General features: G+C 38.7%; 1 protein-coding gene across 1 annotated transcript; it reads right to left on the bottom strand.

The window, feature by feature from the left end:
• Positions 1–46: 46 nt before the first annotated feature.
• lars2 (leucyl-tRNA synthetase 2, mitochondrial) lies at positions 47–26460 on the bottom strand. Its single transcript, XM_072460949.1, has 20 exons — positions 26237–26460; positions 24881–25012; positions 17881–17972; positions 17353–17413; positions 17189–17278; positions 16572–16715; positions 14053–14160; positions 13054–13213; positions 11931–12035; positions 11357–11472; positions 11005–11288; positions 9067–9165; positions 7762–7899; positions 7592–7695; positions 5989–6168; positions 5125–5294; positions 3762–3839; positions 3580–3691; positions 2192–2319; positions 47–901 (listed from the first exon to the last, which is right to left on the bottom strand). The coding sequence occupies exons 1-20, from the start codon at positions 26456–26458 to the stop codon at positions 722–724; spliced, it is 2703 nt and encodes a 900-aa protein (XP_072317050.1). The 5' UTR covers positions 26459–26460; the 3' UTR covers positions 47–721.
• Positions 26461–27940: the final 1480 nt, after the last annotated feature.

Here is a 27940-nt window from a genome sequence, read left to right as displayed (position 1 = left end):
TCTTGAGAAGTTTATTTTGTTATAATGTCAAATGTTTATCTCTGTGTAGAACTGTAGATCAACTCTGAAGTTGTAATGCACATAAACTGAAAATTAGTGAAATTATACTTTGTTTATGAGAACAAACGTTTTGTAATTTTTTTTTATCGATCCAGTAATTGCTTCAAAACAGCGTAGGCTGTATATAGACGTATATAAAGCTATTTATTTCTTATATTTTTAATAGTTTTACGTTATGTTCGGCCCGCGACCCAGCCTGAGGGTCGAAATTCGGCCTGCGGCCCAAATGAGTTTGACACCCCTGTATTAGAGTAATTCATTTGTGTTGGAGTGATCTTAATCCTCTTCCATTCAAGACGCTGTTGCCCGGAAAATTCCCCAAATTCTCCTCTACATGCCCACTGCTCTGTACTTGCTTTATTCTGTGAGTTGTTATTCTTCCACTGATACACATTCAATTCAGCAGCTTTGAGTGGACATTTTTGGCAGGAACGAAAAAGAAAATTAGCATGAACCGGCAGCAGCACTTTCTTGTGATGATTTCTATGGTGATTCATTTTTAACAGATTTTTTGTTTTGTTTCTATTATGTCCGGAATTTAAAACAGTGAGCCAGGCGTCATATATTCTAACTGTATAGTAGCAAAAGCATATGTCTTGCAAAACATTGATGGTCCACTTCTCAAGTAGTCCACGAGTTAAAAACAAGAGTGACGATGAAGTCATTCATCTATGAGAAAATTAATGAGTGCCATCCTTGGAGATAGAATGGCCCTCTTGACTTTCCGCTCACTCAGATGAGTCTGTCCAAGCTCACTGTCCAAGACCAGCTTCTGGACTTTATCCAAGTCCTTGGACACCTGCACAGGCACAGACACTTTCCCACAGCCCTTATTGTTGACCTAAGGATTAGAGCAAAAGACAGAACGATACAAGTTACTAATTTTATCCTTTGTGTGAGTGTGTGAGTGTGTGGTGTTGAGGCTGTCCAGGCTTTCATCTAGAAGTCTCCACCTCTTTCATCATTGCATATGTTATACAAAATATCCATGGCAATTCTGGGATGGCTACAATAACTTGGAGTATGTTGTAAGTGGCATTCTGCTTTTGTGAACATCAACATGGTTTTTGTTGTCGATGTATGTTTATGGATCACGTCTTCAGCCGCTTTGTGCTCTGCGTTTGTGGTCGAGGCCTTTCTCCAGGGACAAATTGAAATGTGTGATTAAAGGATAGAGGTAGTGCGGCTAAACCACACCGAGCCGAAGAAGCCACAACAGAGAACTTTGAAGAGTAAACGTATAGTAGACAGCATGAGAGAACAATTATGTGTACTGCCTGTATTACTCATGTATTTAGATTTAAATTACTGACAAAAACATCTCAATTTCAATCATGACTGAAGGCGCTGAGAAACATCTTGGGCCCAGAAAGACAAATATGTTTGAGTTGGCACCACAGACACTTGTAATATTATTCCTCTCTGTATTAATCGGTTTCTTAGGCAGCAGAAGTTTGTGTGAGGATTAGACGTAGACACAATAGTTCAGCTCAACTGCGGGTAATGCAGATGGCGCGTGGATTTTGGTCACCCATTTAGATACCGCATTGTTTCTTACATAAAGTTGTTATTGAGTTTCAGCAGGAGTTGGTCAGCTGATGCTGCCACGGCGCTCGTCATGTGGACTGAAGTCTGAGAGAGGATTATGCTCGTCCAGGAGATACAGAGGCGCAGTTAAGACTTTTAATTCTACACGTAATCTCATCGTTTGAGGTTTCATAACTTGTAGCACCACCCAAATATTCTTTAAATGATGCTATTTCTATAATGCTTACATAAACAGAGCAACATTATGAGAAAGCCATGAGAAAATCCAATTATGGACTTGCTTGTCTGTTAAACTTTGAGTGCAGCACTTGACGTTGAGCACACACACACACACACACACACACGTGGGTACGAGCACTCACACGGACAAATCATAGGCTCTCTGACGGAGATTACAGGCTACGAATGTAATCACGGGGCTAGGCCTTTGGTTCCAATGAAAAACGTTTCAGGAAGCCAACATCGTGAGGCAATAGTAGCTAATGAAATCATGAATGTGCAATTAGTGAAATTGTGTCATGTTGTGATTGAAGTTGTGTTTATAACAGCTTGGTGCGTGTGTCCTTTTGTGCGCGTAACATACCAGAACGGTCAACTCCACAAAGTCTGGGGTCTCCAAGTATTCAGGGTCTATTGTTGGCCAAGGCTGTTGTAACACGTCTCCTTCTTGAGTAAGTAAAGGACTCAAAGGATTATTTATCTGCAAAAGGCCTAGAGGAGAACAGAGACAAACCTGAATAATGTATTATAATGTAAACATTTTGTATTGAGGCATTATTTCACTCATTAAAAGGTTTGTCCAGTTGAGAGAATTCCTTTTTCTTGAGGCTAGAGGGGTTAACCCAGAGTCCAAACCTCTTCTGACTCTAGATCCGCCCAAACGAGGGCTCAGGGGAAGGATGTGAACTTCCTCTATCCAGTGACAAAGTTACACACAACAAGCGAAAGTGATGTGTGCAATGTCCTCAGTGCTCCACACCAAAATGTATGTCAAGAACCAAAAATACCATTCATAACGCAAAATTAATATTAAATCAACCCGTTTCTTTTGTGCCTTTCCTTTAGGGTCATCGGAGGCCTTTTTGTTTTGAACTTGTGCGTCTGCAACAATTAGGGGATGTCCACGATGCCAGCACGGGGCAGGGAAAGCGACGCTGATGTTCCCCTCTATTGTTTGTTTTCCACGAAAGATTAGGAGTCAGCTGCCTGTGGTTTGTATGATAGAGAGAGAATTGGATTTACAAAAATAGCGCTGATTTGATAACGACTTTTAACAGCAACGGGATAAGACTTGTCACATTTTCTCTAATCACTTGCCGTTAGTTGCGTCACTGACGGTTCACTTATGTGAGTTCGGCAATTATGTCGTTATCTGAGGCAATGTTCCTGTCAGTAATGTAAGTGAGAGATCTTTGTTGGTAAAGGTTAGCAAGGAGTTAAAAAGGATAAATGCAGTAGAGAATATTAATGTTTCACTATTAAGCCATATTTGTAGAACTTTCTTTTAGACCTGCCACTAACAATTATTCATTTAGTAGTCGACAAGTCTGTATTATATTTTGTTTGTACATTGAGACTTTTAAAATACATTTTTAACCAAATAAAGCTTAAAATATGATGACTGAAGTCTTTTATGTAGAGAATGTTACAAATAGAGTGACTTATTGATACAAATCAGAATGTTTTTTTGACATTTTGATTTAATAATGCTATTGTCTTTGTTTTAAATAGGTGTTTTTGAGTCTGTATACTCCAAATAGTGATTACAATGATCAAAATATTTTTTATAGTCACGATTATTCAATTAATTGTTGCAGCCCTACTTTCTTTGTTTTGCAATAATATAATCAATTATTTTTTTATTTAATATTCTAAAGAGTAAGCATATCTAAAAAAAAATGCAACAAATGAGTTAATGAAAAATCAGGGAAGCTTTTTATGTGTATTATTTATGCATTTTATGAGACCAACCTGCCCAGAGTTCAGACGCCAGATGAGGGGCCATTGGTGCCGCCATCAAAATCAGAGCAGCAAGAGCCTCCTCAAACTCCACACTGTGCTGCAAAACCCTCACAGTCGCACCCTGAAATCAAAAACATAGAATCAATGTCAGTTTTCGGGAAAAAAACAAAAGCCTTAATATAGATTCTTACGCTCAGTGTGTTGGTCAGGCCCATTAGACGTGAAATGGCTGCATTGAAGAGAAAATCCTCTGTGAAGTGACTCGTTACCTGTAAACATCCAAAAGAGTTCAAGGAAGAAACACTCAAAATAATAATAATAATAATAATAATATCCTTTAATAAATGCCATGTCAATTTTAATGTTAAGCTAAGATAAGATATTCCTTTGTTGTCCCACATGGGGAAATTTCATTGATGCAATGAAGGAAGATACAGAGGTAGATACAGAAGAAAAGAACAGATCATTTATAGGAAGTTTTAAAAACACTCTCAGTAGAAGATCTCCTATAAACAAAAACTCCCATAGACAAAAACCTCCCATTACCCAACAAGGGATGGAGGGGAAAAATAATAAAGATAAAAATAAATACATAAATACATAAATACCATTGCATGTGATCACGACAGCAATTGCACATGAATATGTGTCACGACGGCACATGGATTGCACATGAATTTCACAGTAATTGCACATGAATCACGACTATTAAGGCTGCACAGCACAATATATCACCAAGTTAGTGAAAGCAATATTCATACTGTTAAAAAAAAAAAAAAATACCATGAGAAGGCTAACGTTCTTCATTTGAAAGTTTTTTACAGTTTGTTTTTAATGCCAACTTTTAAGTCCAAAATTCAGCCTTCTTTTCTTCTTGGTTTATTTTATTGTGACAGTTTGACAAGTAAACATTTACATTATGGTTTCAATTTAACTGACCTTACTTTATTTCATTATATTACATTGTACATTATTAGACGGCTAATTCATATCTTTTTACTCGTAGCATGAAGGAGTCAATCTCAAATCTATAGAAAATATAAATGCTTTGAAAAAGATGACAAGTCATTTAGCCTTGGGGAAAAAAACAACTCATTTGGAAAAAAAGGTGTTTCTGAGAAATGGATCAAAGACGGGTTTGGCTTTGGGAGCTTAGAGGAAACAGCCTTTGGCCCTTTAAAGGATGACCCTGAGAGGTGCAGGGACAGAATCAAACCTGGCAGCCAAAGCAGGCTATTTACAGACTGTGAAGGGAGACAGAGTGGATTTAAAATCAATTTCCATGCTCTCTTTTTTTACCCTTTCCTCTGGGGGGTTCAGGTTACGATGGATGTTTAACACTGGATTGACCTGACCGCTATAGACTGTAAGTGCTGCAAAATAAGTCCAGTGGCAGCTTGTTAGGAATCCAAGGCTTGAATACAAATGATGCAACTATGACCACCCACAGTGACTAAAAATGTGACTTGCATAGTACTATAAACACTAACAATAATATACACAATAATATATAATTGTTATGAGTATTTTACACCTTTGCTATCACATACATACCTCTTGAATGGCATAATTCTTGTTTTTCCACATCTTTCTGGCCTCCGTTTGCTCTTTTTTCTTGAGTAATGACGGGTTTGGGACATCACCGAGGCTCCGAGCGCCTCTTAGTTTAGTGACCAGCTGCCAAAGACGGGACTGCCATCGCAAAACACCAGGGAGGGCATCCGCTGAAGTGGAAAGCATAAAGGACAACTGGATAAATATACACTTCAACGCTGACATTTACCGCAAACACTTTATTATAGGGTGAGTTTACATGATGTCATAACATTCTAAAAGACATACAGTAGTTTTAAATGTACAAGTAGGGAAGGTAAGTTAGTTATGCTGTTAAACTATCCAAATGTCTTGGTTTATGGTTGATATCTTTATAATTAATTGATCTATTTGAATAAACCAAAAACAAACAAAGTTTAATCTCCTTTCTATTAACACAAATGTTCATACAATCTTGCAGTTATATAGTGCACCATTAAAGGGCCATTTTGTCAATAAACATGTCCATAAACCACAAAATCAATATAATGAGTTTGTGGAGCCATTACACAACAAAAGATTAAAATGCTCAACATGGATTTTGTGAATCGACTTTTTTGTTAATGATTTTTTTGGTCCGATAAGACACTGTAGCATGAAATGGGAGGGAGAGCAGGGCAGTCATTCAGCAAATTGTCAAAGCCGGGAATCAAACTCACGATGCTGACACGGACCACATAAAGCCTGCTATTGTGCAGCAGCTTAGACCACGCAACAACTAGGCAGCACCTGATTGGACGTTTGTAATCAGAAATGTGGATCCTTCATAGAGGATGAAGGACACAACTACCCTCCATTAGAGGTTGACATTCTAAATGAACTTACTCTTTACATTCCAGAGGATGTCCTGTTCAGGTGGAGCTGCGTAGAGGATGTAGAGTCTGACTGTGTCCACTCCGTACTTCTGCACAACGTCTTGAGGGTCCAGACCGTTGTGTTTGGACTTGCTCATTTTCTCCCATGTGATCTCGAGCTCATCACCACTCAGAGAAACGGGCTGCTCACCTGGAAACAAAGACATGGCCACATTTATATATAGCAGTTTTATGCCACTGCTCTGCACTCAACGAGCCTTACATCAAGGAAGCTATTCTCACACGAGTATGGGAAAAGTCAGGTAGATAACATTTATGATCGTACTGTTTGAGTGCGTTTTTTAGTACTTCAAATTTCTTGCTTACTTCAAATTAGGGTCTAGTTTCTAAATTATTTTTTGTTTCAATTTTAATCTTTTAATCATGCTGTTGATTTATGAATAAAGATTTAAGACATGAGAGCGGCCGTTTGTCCCCATAACTTTAGTCAACACAATGTTATAAATGCCATTCAGTGACAGAAACACAGTCACCCAACATTTTTTCATCATCCTACAACCCATTTCAAGATTTACATTTCATCACAATTCATGTGCATATGCCACATTTGTAGTTCTATATTTTCGGTAAAACAAATAAAACTGGAAGAACTGGCTGGTAAAATCATGAGTGTGTCCGCTCCACGGATCATTCAGTTGTGACACTGGCTCTAAAGACCATTAGAGACCCCACTCACGTACTCAGAAGCATGAGCTCATGCAGTTCGCAAGGAGATATATTCTATATTCTATTCTATTATGTAAAAGCAATAGGTAGAAAAATATGTTCCTTCCTCAGTCCCAGAAACGAATTAACAACTTGGACTGACTGCACTGTGTCGAGCCTGAGGGACTTGTATATTGTTTATGTAATATATTATGTTTTTTGAATTTTTGTTTGCATAATGTAATGTCTGTTTGTGTTCACGTGACTGGTCCCCGCTCCCAGTCAAATTCCTCCACAAGGAGACTAGTAATAAAGAAACCTGAACCTGAACCTTCAAACTTCACAATGATTTCCAGAGCAAAGCAGGACAGAGGTTGAAGAAAAGGTTCCAGGACTAAAGGAGAAGCCTTGAATCAAGGCAATGTTGTCACAAAGATCAGACACAATTCGTTTTCTTTATTGCACAGCCCTACAGACAGTGGAGTTAAGTGTCTTGCTCAAGAACACATCAACACCATAGACTGAGACATTTCTGAAAGGTTTTTGAAAACAAATTAAATGTTGTGCAGACAGTCTCTTTTGCACTGTGCAATCCCATGTTTGTCAATGAAGATGACAGAGATCAACACACTGCTTTCTTGTTACCAGGCAATGGGAAGAAGTTGGCACGGTTTCTGTGTGAAGATAATTAAAAGAGACTAGATTTCTTGGTCTTCTGATGTGTTTGTGGCTTCAGTAATTGAGCCATTGCTGGTTCACATGCTCACAATAAAGTACAGGAGAAGAAACAAAAGATCAAATGTGACAGCATACAATTTTTAGATGCTGATCATGATTGATCAGATTATGATTTGTGAAAAATCATAATACATGACTTTGACAGATTGCACATTAAGTTTGTTTGGTACCTGTGAAGTCAAGCTCTTCTTTCTTCAAATATTGTCCATTTTTTGCTAGCTTAAATGTCTTTCCTTTAATCAGGCCCTGAACCAACAGCTTCCGAAACGGTTCCCTAGAAACAAATAGTTTTACAGTCTGTGCTTAAGACTTATAAATAGATGTAGATAGACGTTCATACCTGTGAGCAACAAAGCCTTGATCTCGGCAGAAATGGCTGAAAAATCGGGCATAGTATAAGTGCATCACAGCGTGCTCTTTACCTCCGATGTACACGTCCACAGGAAGCCAGTGATCCGCTAGGGGGCGCTCAAACGGTCTAGAGAAAATGAAATAATGTGTATCACGTGTAAAGACCAAAAGGTTATGTTTGGGAGAATAGCACATTTACAAAATGTATAGAAATTCTGTCCAACACATGCTATTTATATGGAATTTGAAATGTTTTATTCCTACTACCTAAACTATAAGGGATAATGTTGATGTAATGTATTTTATTGATGGTCATATGTTAACCGGAAAGCTCCTTTTTGTTCAGCATCGCTCCATTATATGTTGTATGTTTTTGTAGTACGTTTGGTGATTCACAATTTGCCTTTTTAATGCTCGAACTAATTGCCCCTGGTCATCTGAAAGTGAATGCTATAAAATAAAAAGATTATTAAAATGGATAATATAAAATTCAAATAAAAATAAAGAAACTCATTTACCCATTTAAACTAATTAAAAAAACAAGCTAGTCAAACACAACCAATGTTGAAAAATGAAATATACATTTATTTTCATTGTCTCTCAAACGTGTGGTTGGAAAAACAGCCAGTCTAAGTATTGTCTGGATCTTTGTATCAATTTCACCTAATATTTTTGGGCGACATGCTCCCTCACATCCTCTAGAGGGCAGACTGAATCTAACACACTGATAGTCACCCATCCCTCAGCATCATCTCCCACACAGACACACAAGGTGGAGCTGAACCAAATAATGCTTTTAGGCCACACTGACCCCCCTGTACTGACACACATATAGTGTATTGAATGAAGGCCAGAAATAGTTATGAACTCCAAATCTGGAAATAATAGAAGCCATTTAGTGGCACCGGGCAGCTCAGCAGGCACCTGTACAGCACCAAAAGAGTAATTACTTTTCCTGTTGTGCTGTAATCTGGCCGCTACAAAAGTGAAGGGTAAAGCGTCCTTCCCGTTTTCAAAGCAGCTTTATAGTCAGGGCAGGGGGAAATTAATCTCTCACATAAAGCTTTGGGTGTCACCCACATCTCAGCGGGTGACCGCTACGCCACGACTATCATTGTTACTGAGCAAAACTTTGAGGCAACTGATGTAAGCGTTTAGTGAACTGTGTACAAAACAGTGCTGAAGTATTTATATTTTTCAAATGGATAACAGGGGAGAAGAAACCCTTACAAAGAGATTAAGGGCAAGAATGAGGGCAACATGATTCTCGATGTTGATTTTCAAAAGTCTGTACCTGTGTGTGTTGTTCGGGTCTGTGTATCTGAAGTAATACCAGGCAGAGTCCACAAATGTGTCCATGGTGTCGGTCTCTCTTTTTGCTGGCTGATTACATCTGAAAAATGAAATTGTATTATTGTCAAATTAAATTATTCTTACACTCAAACACTCAAAGTGCAATAAATTTAAATCACATGTGTGTCCAAATCTAGCGTCGGCGAAATTGAGAGTATGAGATGTCATTTGGTGGGATAATTGTCCATCTGGCTGTTGGGGTCATGTCCCTGCAGAGCACACAGACTGAAGCCAGGTTGGCACCAGAGCTCTCCCTCTGTGCCCCAGCTAACAGGCTGAGCTAACAGGGGCGCGCTGGCAGACCTCATGCATGTTTGTGCTGGAAATAACAACCTAATGCCCCTGTTACATCCCAACCATACATGGTTTGTGAAATGGGCCTGCAATCCCCACTTTCAGGGATATAGGATAAGGCTCAATAATATACAATAATAATAAAGGCTTTCAGAAGCAGGGACAGAGTATATATGGGGATTTTGGGACTATAGAAATGAGACCTCAAAGTTTCAGTTTTGGAGAAAATGAGAATACAATTCAAGTCTGCCAATAATATCTATTTCCACCAACACTAAAATAGTTCAGACTACGACTCGTTTCAGTCCCAAAAATGACTGAAAGCCAAAAGCCTCTCGACCACACATCATATCCCTCAGTAATAAGCCTGTGTTGATGAGGTAAGGGATGTAGGTTGCTTAGCAACAAGGATAAGGTGTAGCAAGGTTAATTTTGTGAAGCCAGGTGTTATTTCATTTAATAAAAAAGCTCAACAATACAGTATGAGGATAACCCTTTCCCTCACTAAATGCAAAATAAATTAATTCATGACTTTTGACTTCCACCTCTACTTTATTGGAAGAACAAGGAAGCTTTTCTTGAATAGGCATACTGCTGTCAAACACATTTGAGAAGAACTGTAATTTTGTAAAAGTACAAAAGACATAAAGTTGTATTAACCTGAAGATCTTTCCAGTTTCCAGCTTCATCCAGAAAGAGCCAAAAGGCTCTCAAACAGATGGGGCAAAAGAGGCAGCTGCCCACGCTGAATGGGCACTCATCTTGTAAATGTTAAGACTGCTTATGTTGTGCGTGTTTTGTTATCAGTACATTTGTGGGGCATCACCTACTCGCATGCACCTTTGCAGCCTCCGCCAGGCCGCTCTGAAGCAGGCTCCACTTGGCAGGTCAATTTGCACTGATACAGTGGGTCAGAGACTAGATGGGGAGATGGGGATGTAGGAAATGACTTTCTCAAGGACAGATCAGACTATGTCTACTGCTCATCCTTCATCATGCTATTCGCTTGTGTTCAGTCAAACTTTAATTGGACATGGTCGACGAGTGTGGAGAACAAATTTCCACTGCCACGTTACAATGAAAGAGAGACAGACAACAGCAGATAACTGCCTCTTCACGATTACAGCCATCAATCACTGCTCATGGTTTTGTGAAAGAGTGAACCCATTCTGATGACTCCTGCCATCTGCCTGTGAGTAGCCCATTGTTTTAATAAACATGGAGCTGTAATGGTGATTAGTCTTATTCAGAAAGGAATTCCCGCGTCAGCAGAGGCCCTGGAGACGGCACTCAGTATTCTCCATCAGACACATGACTGTGGAGGCTTTATGCGTGGTTAATTATGCTTTTTTCAAGGTGTGCACTACAGTATTTATCAAGGCACAGCACTTATGTAACTGCCATCAGCGTCTGGGCTAGCAGTGACAAATGCTTCTCATTGCATAACCTGGGCAGAATAAAGTATTAATCGGATAAATAATGTGCCCTGTCATGCAGATTTTTCTATAACTTCAATAGATTTGAGCTGTTGGTATGTAAAAAAAAAAAAATCTGGTTAAAGTCCATTCAATTTCATTGTCTTTACCTTGGACATTTACAGTCGACCCAGTCATGAGCAGACTCCAGCGGTGACGCTCCTTTGCCCGATATAGACATCAGTTTTGGCAATGTGACAGGCAATTCCTCCACGGGAACAGCCACAGGACCACATGCCCCACAATGCACCATGGGAATAGGTGTTCCCCAGTATCGTTGTCTTGATATGAGCCAGTCCCTGAGCTTAGTGCTGGTAAGATGACCACCAACTTTCTGTTCTCTGGCCTTCTGGGTAATGGAGTCAAAAGCCTCTGTTCTGCTAAGGCCTGAAAACTTTAAGAATATCAACAATGTTTATTTGGCAACAATAACAATACAGTATTTCCTTGAGGAGTGCAAACCTCTGCCGAATTAATCAACGTTTGTGTCCCATCCGGGTTATTTTGGAGAACCGTAGACCATTTCAAGTTTAGATCTCGGGCCAAACACAGATCTTCGTCACTACTGTCTGGAACACCTGACAGGGACAGTTGCAGCAATGTAAACAAACTAGAACAGGAATGGGCTGATGCCACACGCTAAAGGGCATCTGTATCCCTGGGAAACCATGGCCAACCTCCTATAACATTCAGCTTGTTAGAAATCCCTGAGGTAAAGACTACAGTCCGGCTTACACCAATAATGAGACTTAGCACTGCGCGAGTCATTATGCAAAACTGCCCTTCAACTTTATGATTATCAGAGTAAGTAAGTGCTGCCCGGTTGTCGAGTGGTTAAGGCACATCACACATACCGGGCTCCAGGTGCAGCCGGCCGCAGTGTCGCGAGGTCAATACCTGACTGACTATTTACTGCATGTCCTCCCTTCTCTCTCATCCCCCATTTCACACTACTCTCCTGTCAATAAAGCCTGCGGGCACAAAATCCTTATTTCTCACAATTAAGTACACTTAAAAAACGCTTGGAAAAACTCACCAATTACGGTATCGAGATATCCATCAAATTCCTCTTTTTGGGAGATGACCAGGGGCAGTTCTTGACAGGTGAACATGTTGTAGGCTGTGACCTCTGTGAGAGAGTCTGAGGACGAGAGAAACATCAAAAACAAATCTGTGAGAATTGCCCTACTTTTCCAGAGGCTTAATTGTCTGGGGACAGAGAAGCCAGAACATAAGGGGAATCCCAATTACCATTATACAGAAAGCGCAGCCGCATTTAAACAACAGGCTGCATAAATAAATTAAAACATTAGCGAAGTATGTCATTATGTCACAGTTTCAGATGGGGGACAAAAAGACTATAATTATAATAATACATATATTTTATTTTAATCTCCAAAAGCACAACAGTTGCTGAACTGAATGAATCTTTGTCTTGATGTGGCTAGATTTTTAGTCACTTGCCAAAATAGAATGTTTTTTTAAGTGCAAGTGAAATATGACTTGTTCCACAAGCAATTTTCTCCATTGATCCGTTTAAATGTACAGAGGCCAAATCTTAATTGAAGGAACTCTTTAAGATTGTCGTTGTGCTTTAAACCTGATTATTACTGATGGAGCTCCAGCAGTTGTCTTCTTGCTATCCCAGCATGCACCAAACTCCACACTGGCAGTGGAGTCGTTAGCAACTATTACATTTTATTGGAACTTCAAAGATTGTGGATTCATTTTGCACACTGGTTTGTACAATTTATTATGCAGACGATTTTGTTATTGTTATCGTATTGTTTATTACAATTATATGAGTGACTTAACCTCAGTTATGCACTAGTACTCATTAGTCAGAGAGTCCATGTTTTCATTATTTTATCAAGATAGCATCATTTTGATCATCAATATCAGTAACCGTTATATGTAAAGTATTTTATGATAAAGTGTATTTCTCACAAACATCTCATATGAAGGTGAAAAGTGAAAGAGGACACAATCTACACAGTATTGTTATTTACAGCTTCATTTAACGAGGTTCTTCCCTGCTATAATGAATTCCTCTACAAATGTGCACGCGGGTCCAAGAGCTCTGTAGGGTAAAATATCCATCTATATTAACCAAACCACCTCACAGACTCTGCGATGCAAGTTAAAACTATATTCACTACCTTTCTGCGGCTGATGTGCTTTGTGCAGGGCAGCGCGCACAGAGCTGGTCCCATGCAGCAGCCTGTGGGAGGGCAGGATGGACAGGTACGCGGCTCCGAACACCATCTCTGGTGAGGAGCAGTAAGCCAAAAGGGTCTCACCGGTCTCATCACCATTCAACTGGAAGAAAACATGGGAGCATCAACACATGTTAATGGAAACTAATCTGTGCATTCGCTTTTATGTTTGATGGTTTCTGTAGTTGCTATAATTGTAATCTAATTGTATGACTAATTTAAATTTCCAACAAAACCATAGTACCACAAAGATGATCAATGTGGGAAATATAATTAATCAAACAAGTCAACTTTTATAAGGTTGTTTGTGGTTGAATGGTTTGGAAACATTAAAACGTATTATACTACACACTCTAGTTTACACTGTAGTATATGTAGTGGTCGGGGATATAAATTTGTCTTTTGACAGACGATATTTTTATAGGATTTTTCTTTGCACTCTTGTCTTTTATTTCTTAAACTGTTTTGTGATTCTGTAATTTCTTTGTGATTTTAATGCATTTTTCCTGTTGTGTGAAGCACTTTGAATTGCATTGTATATGAAATGTGCTCTACAAATAAACTTGCCATGCCTTGCCTTGCCTTGTAGTGTGATTCAATTTCGAGAAATATAACTATATTAAATGGACAGGTCATACAGGAAAAACTGCTCTTGACCCCAAGTAATAGGTTTTTACACAAAGCAGAGGCAGAAACCATGAAGTTAACATCTATAACGGTTCAATATAAAAACAATAGTTTGTAAATAGTGTGTCTCTCCTCAAATTTGAGAAAGATCGCAACAAAACCTCTAAAATTACAGGCAACTATTTATACCGATTACACACAGAAATTGCTCATTAAAAAAGTATTTGTTACTGTCAAAGTAATAAAAAAGTAAAGATGTTTTTAATGCTAAGGGAACGACTAATAAAAAAAATGTAGGTTCAAGAATTATCGTGCCTTCAGTTTGAAGTTGAAATAGCAGCCGGTGCACTCCCCAATCCAGTTGGCCTGCATGCCTTTGACGCCATACCACTCTGGAAGATCTGCCAAGGCGTCCAAAAGAGGCTAAAGATGGAGAACCAAACAAAATGTCATCTTTAGACTGAAGAGCAATGACATTTCATCACTGATCTTGAAAACAATGCTGAAGCATTCAAAATCTGTTTTATTAATTAATTAATTAAGATTAATGTCATTCACCTCGAAAACAATCACATCATGCAGCAATGTATTCATTATACAGAAGGTTTTTCCAAAAATCAAGACCTCTTTTTGCTCTAGTTCCCTGAAAAATGTGGCACATTCAAGAGTCCACTGCCTCCGTGTTCAGCCCCTCACCCTCAATAGTTATTTCAGCATGAATAAAGAAAGCTATGCATATTAACGAGGATGAGGCCAAAAAGCCACAGCTGGACTGAGGCCAGAAGTGCTATAAATCCTTAATTCGTTTTCACTCTGTCACAACCTTTTACTCACGGTTATTATCTAAAAGCCAAACTGCATCACATTTATTGTAAAGCTAATAAATGGTGGATGTAGTCATATATTAAACAAGAAAAGAGAGAAATAAAGTAAAAGGTCTGTGATTGGGCTGTGCAAATACAGGTAATATATACAGGCTTTTAATCAACAGGTCTATCAGCCAATCACGAGGCAGTAACAAAAATGACTATGCAGACTATGTCTACAACTGAACAACTGATTATTCAAACATTAATCAATAAAAATATATCTTTGGTTAAACGAATGATGAGGAATAACCATTATTACAGGGCTAATAGCTCATCAAAGTCAAATGTATACACACAAAAAAGATGAATTGCAATTGATCAATTTAACGTTTTTTGTTGTTGTTGTTTTTTTTTTACAATATTACATAGCCAAGTGACCAATGACTATTAATACCACAAGGAAATTATGACATTTCGGAGGTAAAGTTCTCACTTTCTTGGCCAGTGTGTACCACAAGGACAGAAGTCTCCATGGAAACATGAAGATTGTGGATATTGCATATTGTGCTGCGAAAGATACAGTGGATACTGTATCGAAACTCTGGCTCTAAAAACTGCACAGTCTGTTCATCTAGTCAGCCTCTGTCAATGAAGTATTACAAGGTCAAATGTATACTCTGATGTTAATATACACATACTCTCAATGTTATAAAAGAAGTGTAATAAATCAGTGTACCATAGCCTTCAAATGCACCAGCCTGTAAAAATGTTAATGCAATGTAGGAGTAGGCGGTAAGTATGTGTGTGCATCAAGTGTGATCACAAATTCTTGTTATTGAAATGTGTCCAGGGCAGTATTAGCAATTTATTAAAACTTTCCTAGAAACCAATCACCCAACGTTATAAAAGGAAAATCCCATCGAATTGAATTAACCATAATAGAAACAGGAGATGAAACAAGCAATGAACAGACAAGAAATCACAGTGCAGCGCTTTCTCTCGATGTGTTACATGTTGTCTTCAGTGTGCTCCATCTGTCTCTCTCTCTCTCTCTCTCTCTCTCTCAACTTGCTCCTTAACACCTTCCCCTTCTTTCCTTTGCAGATCTCCGCTTGAACAAGAATTAAAAATGCAAGAACACATTGTCACAGCGAGACAGTTCCTCCTCCACTCACACCTCTGATTTGAACCAACACAAGCGCAAATGTGACAACGCTGTGGTAATGACCAGCTGAGGCCTGCGCACCGATCAAGTTCAACATGAAGTGAAACGATCTGTACGTTCAAACAAATACTGTACTTCACGCGGATTGGCTGAAGCGTCACAACAACAGAACAAACAGGTGTTGCAATATTTGTTTTGGTTCGTTTGGGCGCATCACCTTTGGCCCAAACTGCCCAAACTACGCTGTGACTGGTCCTGTCTCCACACCACTAGTGGCTTAGGCCAAATCACAATCTAATGCAATGGTGGGAAGATAAATTCTCAAAAGTTTGGGACCTGAGAAAAATAAATATTAGTTTTTAGCTTCTACTTCCACCCACAGTGTTTATGAGCAAGCCAAACTTGGAAACTGGAAAAGGTACAACAGTGAAACCACTTTATGATGGAGCCAAATTGAAAACAAATTAAAGAATTATTCACTATTTGTTTGAGATCCAATCTGTAACTTGTATCATGTTCGTGACAACCTTGGGGTTAAGCAGGTGCTCTCCCTCGTTCACCGCTCGTTCATCTCTGAACACAGAAGTTTTCTCATCAGATTGGCCGGCGCCTGGTGGCATTGCTCCTGCCTTCCCCCTCTCCCTTCTTCCTTTCTCCTTTTTCTGAGCTTGTTGAAAGCTACAAATGACAGTCTCCAGGGGTCTGATTGCACAACCAGAAAGTCTCGCCTGCAGCTGCTGCTATTGAAGTGTTAGCCATGATTGCTATCAGAGAGGCCCCTCTGTTCTGCTCATTTAGCCTGAATTTAAAAATCTATTTGCACTTCTTATCACACACGTTCAAATAAGCCATGTACAAACCTTGGCGTAGTCGGTGGTTTTTATGAACCACTGTGTGAGCAGTTTCTGCTCCACAACAGCTCCAGACCTCCAGGAGCGGCCGCTCTCGTCCACCTGCTCATCAGCCAGCACCGTCTGGTCCACAGGGTCCCAGTTCACCACCGCCTGGAAAACACAATGAAAATCAATACATCCATTACGCAGCATGCTTATTCATGCTTAAACTGAGATTTTATTACACTATGTCAAACGCTTCAGTCAATTAGTCTGACAGTAGGGATGTCAGGGTTAACTGATCCTATACATGCCACAGTAAAATAATTGTCATCATACATACATTATATATATTTTCATTTACACCTAAACTATATACATCACTTTTAAGTCATGCAGTGAAGAGAAAAATAAAATAATATGGTCTGAAAAAAAAAAAAAAAATCTTCACATTTGTGAAATCCCCATCACAAAGTGAAAATCGATTTGCTCTTTTAGATTTAGCTTATTCAGGCTAAAGGCTTAAACCGAGATTATTACATTGCATTCAATATTAAAGTCATTTTCTTAATCATCCTTTTTCATCTATGGACTGTGATGGTGGTTTTGGACGTTCATTCTTTAGTTTGATTGACTGTACAGACCTCTTTCTGATAGGCCAGACCTGCTTCAAACAACTTCACAAACAGATACTGGGTCCACCTGTAGTAGTCTGGGAGGCAAGTCGTCACTTCCTGTCACAGTAAAAAAAAAAAATTCAATGTTAATGATAATAAAAAAGAGCAGGTAGAATTGTGTTGATTCTTACCCGATCCCAGTTAAAGCAGAGTCCAAGGCTGTCCAGTTGCTCTCTCATAGACTGAATATTACTATGGAAAAGTGAAAAAACATAAAACTGTTATACTATACATTTACAGATGTACCATTTAGCTTTTCTGATGCTGTGTATGCTGCTCGTCTACATGGAGATGTTATTGGATTAAACTCGTGCTGAGAGAAGACGTTTACAGCCCAGACAGAGCAAGAAATTACATAGGAAACACGTACAATTTAGTGTTTAAATGAAAATCAATTTTGTCTGTAAATCATGATGATATCCTTAAGCAGCATTATACTTCAAGCTTCATCTGGGTCAAATTTTGTCTTTTCACAAACAAACTACTAACTTATCAAAAGAATAATCGCTAAACTAAATGATTAGCAAAATAACCATTAGTTGCAACCATAAATGCCATGTAGGTAGAAGACTCTCCATTAGAGAAATGACTGGTTCAAAGTGCACCTTTAATAAAGTACTGTTGTAATGTATCAATATATTGGGAACATGTTGACATACTTCTTGGTCCAGTCCTCAGGATCAAGCCCCCTCTCGATGGCTGCATTTTCTGCAGGCAGCCCAAACGCATCCCAGCCCATTGGATTCAGCACCTGTCCAAGCAAATTAATGTTCTCCGTTGTATAATGAATACAATTAGAGGTCAGCAATATGCAAAAATAAGAATATAAAAAAGTATTAAAATCCTGATTTTTCTTGGAACCAGATTACAATTTTGGTTTTATCATGATTTATGTAAACGTATCCTGCCCTTAAGTGATAATTTTGTATTGATTTTGTAACCTTTAGTTAATCAAGTAAAAAAAAACATCGCGATAGAAACCACTTTTTCAAGGGTGAGCTGGAGCAAAGTGGGAATCTTTCAGCAAATAATTATATAAATATCCACACATTTAAACAACAGACATTTATGAAACCACATTCAAAGCACAGATAATTTTTGTAGGATTCTCAAGCATTTTAACAATTCTTGCTTAATCGCAGTGGTTTAAAAGTGGCATTCTTAAATTTCCCTCTTCGCATTTAATTTATGTCTAAAATAAAAGCTTGAAAAGGTTCTGCTCTGCTGGCATGAGGGCTATGCAAAGTATTTCCGATTCGTAAAATTAAAGCACACAACACTTTTGGAGAGTACATGGACATTTTCCACACTTTCTCTTCATAACAACCAGTTATCGTCCATTGTGTTTCTTGCCGATACATCTACATCGAGTATCTACTTCACCTCGCCAACCACTTTGACACAGATCGTCTTTTGTCTTTACAGGTCATTTTTTTCTGCCGTTTTCTGCTCAGTGAGAGGCAAATGAGATGAAAGCAGAAGCAGTGGAAGCACAAGTGAAAAAGGGGAAAACGCGTGGAGCTGGAGAGGATCTCATGTTCAAACGATTTGGTTTCCTTGGTAACAGCCTGAGTCTCATTTGTAAGTGCGCGATGGATTGTCCTCAGCAAACCAGACGGTGGTAGCGATGTGGTGCAGAGGCAGGCCGAGCAATAGTAATGTGTCAATAGTACAGGATGTATATTGCAGACTGTGCAAAAACATTCCCACGGCAATTTCCCATACAGTGTCGGTGTAATCAGTCCCATACAGTGCCCATACATCCCATACAGTGTAACAACAACTAAGATACTGTTCAAATATGACTGCAAAACACATAAATCAGAACTCGGGTGGACGATATTGAGAAAAAGTTATATTTCAATATTTTAGGTGTTTGACGATATGACGATATTCCAACAATATTCACAGAAATCTGCTCATGTGACTATAAATGTCTACATAGCTCAAGAATTGGGAAGTAGAAATGTCACCATAAACCCTCATTTGCAGGATTAAATAGCCAGTTTCTGTTCTTTTTTTCTTTTTTTTAATCCTTTTGACTTGATATTGAAAGTTTGTATATCTCTCAGTGTGAATTTATTTTCCTTATTATACTTCCTTTTTCAAGTCTAAATACCTCTACAAGTTCCTAGATACAAAGAGAGTAGTATTTGATTTCAAACAACTTGTTCCATACATCTATAGATTAAAATGTACAGGGACAAGTTCAATGCTGAAGAAATAGAAATTTAAAAACAAGTTAATTAGAAATTCCCAACTCAATTCACAACAGTTACGGACTGGTGTCTCGGAAACAGTCAAACAAACTATCCTGAATGCCAGAACTTTGCTTACCCATCCTCAGTATTATAGTAGATGGAAGGTGTTCATTGGGTGGTGCAATGATCATGGGAAGGACACAGTTTCTTGTTCAGTGTCTGTGGTTTTGGGGTTTCTGCGTCTCTCCCGGATTTGGGCCGGTCTCCTCTAAAGGTTTATGATGCAGCCATAACCTGTTCTCTTTCTAGAGTTGGCAGAGGCACGGTGGGGAGTCACAGCCTTGTGGCTCTTTTCAACAGAGGAGCACAATGCTGGTGTCCACTTTCTGTTCCACAAGCTCCAACGTGGGACCTGCCCTTGGCCCTCTGGTGCGCGTCGAGCTGGGTATCAATAAAGACTCCTTTTTTTGTTTGCAATATTTTCAGCAAAACGTATCAGCAAATTACACGCCATGTCTGTTTTCCTCAGAAAGTGCAGTTTCCTTTTCACATTGAAGATTTGCAGTATGTTGGCGCTATTGCTAATATGAGGAAATTAGATCAAATGTTTTTGTGCTATGGTTGAGCTAAGTTGGTCTGTGCTCCTTTTAAGTAGCGCCTATCCCACTGGATTGTGGATATGCTCCTGCATGCCTACAGAGTGTGTAATCAGCCCTGTGAGGTGCCATGGACGGCTTTGAGAGGAGTGCCATTGGCGTCTATCTGGGCTGCGGCTTATGGGCATCACCAACCACATTCACCAGATTCCATCGCGTGAATATGGCGGCTTCTCAACCTTTTGATGCTGTGCTGCTACAAGAATTCTCTGAGCCTGCTCTATGAGGTACTGTATGTCCCCGGGATTCCTCGTGACTGCTGGTATTTTGGGCATTCAGTGCTAAGCACCTCCTCTGGCAGTAAGAAAGGATGAAATAGAACCAGAGTAACTCTGGTTCTATGATCATGGATGACCGCCAAAGATTCTCTGTCACTCGTTTCAGTCGAAGATTCTGCAGGAACAGAAAACTGGATGCCGGCGCGCTATATATCCTCTGACAGGCTATCCAGGAGTCATGGATGTGACATTGTTGGTATTACTACTCACAGAATTTCGAATGCGCAAAAGGAGTAATTCAGTGCTTTAAAGCACCAGCTCCAGAGATGATACTAGATATTTTGTGGATTACTTTCACCTTAAATAATGAGGAATTATAGTTTAAGATTACGGGAAACAAACAAACAAAAACACAGCATTCTAAGCGATTTGTTTAGAGCTTAAAGTGAATATGACAAGTAAGACAACACATTTCACCAAAATGTAGTGATATATTTCAAATTTGACTAAACATTTTGCTTGGGTGTCCCCAGTTTGACAATTTCTCTTAAGTTTATATTTGTTCCTCCTGGTTGGACATGAGCAGCAAAGATAACATAGGGTAATTCCACAACCTATCAATCATATTGACAATAATAAATATGACCTGATAACACCTTTTAATGATAGTTGAAAACAGTCAGAAAATTGTGTCCGCTGCATGCAAACAGTGTACTCTGTAACTCTGCGTTTGTATTGATGACATCATCAATACAGAACTCGGCTCTACTTCCTGTAATCTAAAAGATTTACTTTTCAATATTTCTCAACAGATATAAAAATATACATATTTACTGCTGGTTCTATACCACCAAACTAAGTCATAATTATAACAACAGGAGAACCTCATATAGTCATATAGTTTAAATAATCTTGTTAAAAGAATATCCTTGATTGGGATTTAATATTGCCATGTGTGAAGTGGCTTATATGAATCTCAATTTTTCCCCCGACCTGGCTCCAATTATTACTGCACCCTCACAAGTGCAAATCCCAGCCTGACTACTACCTAGCATGGCATAATTAAGGCTATTAGAATATGAGTGACAAGCATAAACAAGAGAGTGTGTGTGTGTGTGTGGGGGGGGGGGGGGGGGGGGGGGACATAGCAGTGGACCCTTTATTTGATGATGGTCTTGTTGTGATCTCTGAAGTGAGTCGACCTGAGACTGATATGTCCATCACATTTCTCTGACAGAGAGCGCTGGCAGGAAGCTTTTGTGATTGTGGTGTCAAACAAGTGTCCACCCACACACACTCTCTCCGTCTGTCAAAGCTTAAGACTTACAGTATTGCCACACTTGCATTTTCATCTTTTTAAGCAAGTCATTTACTCAACAGTATTCAATAATCCATTTTGACTTTGAACGTCATTATTTGTTGACATATAATTTGCACTAAAATGAAAAGGATAAACCACCAATTAGGCATAGTGATCTAAATTATTTGGTGGCCATAATATAAGTAATGTAATAAGAAATACTCCAGCAATAATTAGTAATAGTAAGTAATCCTGATAAAGATCCTGGCTCAATATGCGTTGTTTGTTTGATAAATGTTTATCACAACAAATTAAGCGCCTTTGCCACAGTTGTTTTTCCAAGTAATAAATCTGTTAACTGGAGTAGGCACAAAGAGGATGTATTCAAATAACTGGGGTATTGCTAGCTTAAATCTGTCGTGAGTTGGCCAAAGTGGTGTTTGGCTTATGACAAAGGTGGGATTTAGCCTATTCAGATAATGAACCTTTTCTGATCAAATACACTTCAAGTTTTCTTGTAAACACCTTTTAAAAAACAAAATGTTCACGATGTAGTGACTACCAGGACCCTGTCTTTTTTAGTCTCCCATTTTTGTGTTTGTTGGTGATGTTGTTTGTGTGTTAAAGCATGACCCCTGTCCCAGGACAAATTTCTCCCATGGGAGACAATAGAGGATTATTTTATCTTAATCTTTTGCTTCAGCTTGCTCGGTTTTGTGCTGCTCCGCTCTAGCAACTCTTGCTCGATTGGTCAGAGCGGTCACATGCTACATGAGCCTGCGTCACTTCCGGGCCGCACAGCCAATGGATGTACTGCTCAAGGCTGGTGACGTTGGCTAATGAGCACAGCCATTTACTTCAGAGGGCTAACTTTTATTAAAAATGTAAAATATAAAATAAACAACCAATACATTTTTTTAAAGAAAGACTGTTGGATGGTTTTATGTGAATATTATTTCAGTTTGTTATTTCATTATTATTATTTCATTATTATTATTTTTTATTAATCGAGTGCACGGAGCCCATTGGACCTAAAAGGGGATTTAATGCTGCGTTCATGTGGTCCTTGGGAACTCGAGAAAATGTTCTTCTGAGTTGAAAAATGCACAAGAATGCTCACACATGGGAAAAGAACTCGGGTCAAAAGCTGCTGCCTGACTTCAACGAGCTCATCTGCTCTGTGGAGACTGTTTTGTTAATTTTTCTTTAACATTTTGAACTCTTTGAGTTAACATTTCTACATATGGGGTACAACTACACCTTAATTTGCCTTAAAAAGCATGAAAAAGACAATTCATAATGAACAAATAACAAGTAACTACTTGATTAAAGGTGGAATGGACGATTTTTTTCAGCAAAATTTTTATCATATTTCCTCGTGGTGTGGATAAATCATTAGTCCTGCCACGTATCAATCATAAAACGCACCTATCGCTCACCTGCAGCCGCGTCAGGCTCGTCCTCACGTTTCCGCGTGCCTAAGCGCATGGATCTATCATAATATAGTTCCCTCAGTGTACGGGGCAAAATGAAGACGGAGAAAGACAGTTCGAGCTGACGCAGAAGTGGACAGAAATCTACGGGAGACGAGCGATGCGATGCGCTCCGTTGCGCTAATAAACAAACGCACATGTGTGTTGTATCAGTCCGCACGGGGGAGTGCGCATGCGCACTTCCGCCTTCGTTCTCAAATCGCCGAAAAATCGTCCATTGCGCCTTTAATATAAAATAACCTCCATCTTAAATGATCCATCGATCCACCTAAATGCAGTCAAATGTCCCAAATGTTGGGGTAAACAATATATATGCATAGTCCTTTTGATATGTTGCGTTGTGCATCCAAATCATAGAAGATACTTTACAGCAAATACATTCTGCAAAAGGAATAACTTGCCCTTATTTATTAAAAATGTCACAGACGGTGAGCTGTTCCTAATTAACAAATGAAAAGAGTCTGTGGGCATAAAGCAGAACAAGGCTTGGTGTTTGACAGATGCTGAAAGAAAAGCACACTCCTGGGCAGGAAGTCGTGTGTAACCGCTTTATGTTCAGGGGGATACCTAACAGAACCAGCAGGCATTGTACTCTTTAGAGAGAAGAATGAAAAACAAAATAAAAAGGACAGCAAACCTAAAATAAAATGAGAAAAATAACGTGACAAAGCACAATATGTAAAGCTGTGTTCTAGTGACAGCTTCATCTCTGCTTCTCTTACAGAGCTCCAGCAAAAAATCGACAGAAGAACTTTGATTTGAAAAGGAGTAACATCAATAGCACACAGCTTGGGTTAAAGATTTGGATTGCACTTGTGTACACCAAAATGAAGGCTTTATGAACAATTACAACCTTAACAAGGATGCAGTTTTAACCAGGCATGTCAAGATTATTAGGTTTATTAATAATCTAAATGTTAAAAAAATATTATATTTAAAAAAAGAGCATCTGGCTTGAAGGCTGAATTTACCGGCTTCATTAGCGGAAATGTAGAGACATTTGTCAAATGGTCAAGGGACACAAACCCACAACGTCGAGGTGGCAACAACCACATACGCCACGCCCAAAGCACCACAGCATCTATTTCAATTATATTTAATTGAAATAGATGCTGTGGTGTCGATATTCTAAAAAAGTTAACATAAAAGCAAAATGCTATTTATGCAGCTCGTCATGTCACATTAGTTGGACTTTGCATTCATATTTTTGATTTTATAAAGATGGTTAAAAAGTAGTTTGGTCACGGTGTCAAAACATTGATAATCAGGATCTTCTCAGCAACATCAAAATGCCTTAACATTTAACATATTTTTGCCGACTCGATATACATTTTTAAGAGAGTGAGAATCAATGTTTTATTTGGCCATAGCATAACATACATGTACTATATATATGTTCTACTTAGACAAGATAAACAAAAAATATGTCCAGGTCGGAAAATTGTATTCTTAAAATTTTCTTACTGTAATAACAACTGTAATTTCCAAAACTGCTTTGTTGAAATTTGGTTCCGTATTGGGATCAAATTGTATTACAGTATGGATCTATCCGGTTGCTTATTTTATGTATTTAAGGATACGTTTTATCACCCTGCCACATGAATATGCATGTGAAGGGTCCAAATTGAAATGAACATAAAGGAGTTAGGTATAACAAATGCATGATAAGGCTAATGACTAGTTTAATAAATAAATGATGACAAACAAAACAAAACAAAAATTCTCTGACATAGTAAAATGAGTCTATTAGCAGCTCAAATAGTCAGCCCGAGGCACAGAGCCGTACCGTACCTGATGACCTCTCATTCTCTGGAAATGGCCAATTGTGTCGCTAATGGTGTAGACGCGAACGTGACCCATGTGCAATCTTCCAGACGGGTACGGGAACATGGAGAGGACGTAAAACTTCTTCTTGTTTGAGCCCTGGAAATGAAGAGATCACGTCAGTCAAATTGACTGAAAACTTATTATTCTTGCAAAACAAAAGATGGGCACGTATTCTCTTCTAGTTTTTCAATTGGTTTAGGACTTTATAGAAATGATTAACCTGAATATGGCAGGAGCATTATTCAGACAAGCCCAACTGTCTTTGGCTGCAGACCATGCAAGGTTTAAGTATTTGCATGTGATGAGGACAGGGCCAGCTACTGTATCGACATAAGAATCATTATTGGAGTCATGAATTAAAAAAATATTAATTACACCCTCCAGGGTTAGATGCCAACGATTCATCAACGTCAGCGTTTCCCAGGAAAAGGCCATTACCCTATATAATGACCCAAGATGAGCAAAAATGATCCATGCCAACTATTTAATTTGATCTCATGACAGAAACTGGACAGTGACGCTGCTGTAACACAAAAACAGTGATTTAAACTTTGCATACTTTGCCAATGATTGTTTGAATTTGGTCACTTTTTACTAGTTGGTCAAATCGATTTGAAAATCATTGCTAGGATTTTCAGAGACAACACCAAGCTACAGTTTGGCAACAGGAAAAAAGGGCATTCAATTCAGTCGGTGGGTTTAGGGAAACTTGTTAGCAAAGGATACCAGAACAGTAGAGGTTAAAGGCGCTGTACATAATTCTTTTCATGTAATAAAGTAACATCTGTTTTATTCCAGTAGCAATTGGGTGTAAAAGCATTGAATTGTATCTAATAGTAGAGCATTTTATTCTCCACGGAGCAGCAAGGTTGTTGTTGTTAGCTTTACATTGACTCACTCTGGCCTCAGGAAGTGGTGAAAAGCGCCCATAACTCATTGCGGTGAATAATTAGGAAGCTGTGAATGCATTAGGTGAGCATTACATGAGGACAGCTGCAAGGAGTTCAAAAAATGTTCTGTTTTTCCCGTTTTTAAAGCAGTAAAAATCAGATACAGCATCTTTCCAGAAAGTCCAGCTAATCTATATGCTTTTTTTCCATCTAGATCAACTTTAGGTGTTTGTTTAAAGATGTAAAAATCACTTGACATGTTTATATATAAAAAAATATTTAAAGTCACTTGTCATCACAACTTCTTCACATCGTCTTGAGGTGACAGGATAGTTCTCATTTATAACACACACTAACAAAATGTCTATCAGTGAAAAAATAGTCTTCAGCTGACCATCAGTGCATCATACAGTCGTGTAATGCCCTTCACCTTCTCGAGTGACTCCTTCCTCCACTGCTCCATGATTCGTGGATGCCACCATGCTTCCACTTTCTGTCGGATCTCTGGCCGATAGTCTTTGTCCCAAACCCGAGTCTGACTGAAGAGGGTGCGACTCAGATGGGACAGGACTGAGGGTCTAAGGGGGGAGTCTCTGACAAAGACACATCTGACCACAGTGAGAGGACGCAGTCTGCTCAGAGACGCCTGCATCATTTACCTGGACAGAAAACAAAATGGCTTAGACATTGATAAACCAGATTAAACCCTTTAAGCTTTTCATCAATATCATCTAGATGTCCTCAGTCGCCATATTTCAGCTTTTATTTTATACAATATATTTTAAAAGTCTCAATGTAATAATCGTTTGACTAGTCACCTACTTGGAAATAATCGCTGACTCATTGTCTATTGAGGCTTTATTAGTTTTCTTCTTAAAGGATTTTTTTACCTGTAGTATTAGACAGGAGAGTGCAGCGTGAAAAGGGGATGAGATTGGGGAAGGACACTGCAGCAAACTGTCAAGAGGCAGATTCAAATTCACAATGCCGTTGTTCACATGGAGTAGGTGTGCACTCTGCCACTGAGCGGCACTTGGTAGGCTTTTCAATGTCACGAAACATGCGTAATATCTTAGGTCTATATTTTCTCTACAGGTGCATTCTGACATTATAGAAGTATTAGTTGGAAATAATTGTGATATATGTGATCAAATGAAATTATTTTTATTATCACGAATACGATTTTTGCCATGAGCAGGCCTATCAAAAATGTCAAATATCTTCGCAGGGTGTAACTATACTGTATTTAAACAGCTTACAACGTCACTGAGGTTTAGGGAATTTATTAAAAGACTGCAGCAGTATATCTCAGACTTGAGTGACAGCTCTCCACAGGGATGTCTTTAACAACTGTCGCTTCACAGTCAGTGTCTCTCACACCTCTTCATTCACACACACCAACATGAGTTAGCAAGGAAATTATATATTCAGTCTGGTGCAATGGTGTGTGGACGACATGTTCTAGTTAAACTGCCTGACATTTTTTGAATTGGTCAATTGCTTTTCCACTTCCCTGCATTAATTTACAACTTACACATGTGACACTGCCAACTGTATTAATGCTACATAAAAACTGCCCTACCAGGCACCAAAACATTTTTTAAAAATACATTCCAAATAAGATAAATAGCCGAATTCTGCAATTTCTCTGTTGTGGGACAGATAAATGAAGGTCAAGATAAAAGAACCTTTATCTTTCGACAGACAGACCAAAATAACAGTCTATAAACAGTTTCCAAGGTAACAGAAATATCTATTTTGTTTTTTCTATTATTACTGTAGTTGACCTGACCAGCAAAAAGCATTTCCACAGTTGTGAAGATTTGAGACTGAGGTACCTTTCTGTCCATGCTGCTGTCCGATAAAAATGTAAATGAGGCAAATAAAGTAAGGCAAAAGGTCAGTCAGTGTTTTTTAGTGAAGACCATTATGATCAGGGTGGTCAGTTATTCAGATCTGTAGTCGTCAGTCTTCTCTGTCTTTACATGAAGGGAAGTATATTAGGCATTAGGGGAATATTTTGTTATTTTCAGGGAAAAAATGCTATTTGTAATGACGGTTAGAAGACTGGATCAGATCAATGATATCCCTGGTATAAAAAAAAAAAAAAGAAGATTTAGTTTTTTTTTTTTTT

Source organism: Eucyclogobius newberryi, unplaced genomic scaffold (genome assembly GCF_026437365.1).
Source record: "Eucyclogobius newberryi isolate DKJ021-1_F unplaced genomic scaffold, fEucNew1.0.hap1 SCAF_3, whole genome shotgun sequence".
Classification (NCBI taxonomy): Eukaryota; Metazoa; Chordata; class Actinopteri; order Gobiiformes; family Gobiidae; genus Eucyclogobius; species Eucyclogobius newberryi.
The sequence above is the reverse complement of the archived record's forward strand: the minus strand, read 5'-3'. Positions and strand labels throughout refer to the sequence as shown.

Bases quoted from the DNA above. Each gene is read 5' to 3' on its own strand.
- lars2 (XM_072460949.1), bottom strand. From the start codon at position 26,458: ATGCAGGCGTCTCTGAGCAGACTGCGTCCTCTCACTGTGGTCAGATGT. The intron at 2,320-3,579 runs GTTGGTCTCATA...GTTCTCCTCTAG, and splicing joins GGCGTCTGAACTCTGGGCAG to GCCTTTTGCAGATAAATAAT. The intron at 902-2,191 runs GTATGTTACGCG...TCTAATCCTTAG, and splicing joins TTGTGGAGTTGACCGTTCTG to GTCAACAATAAGGGCTGTGG.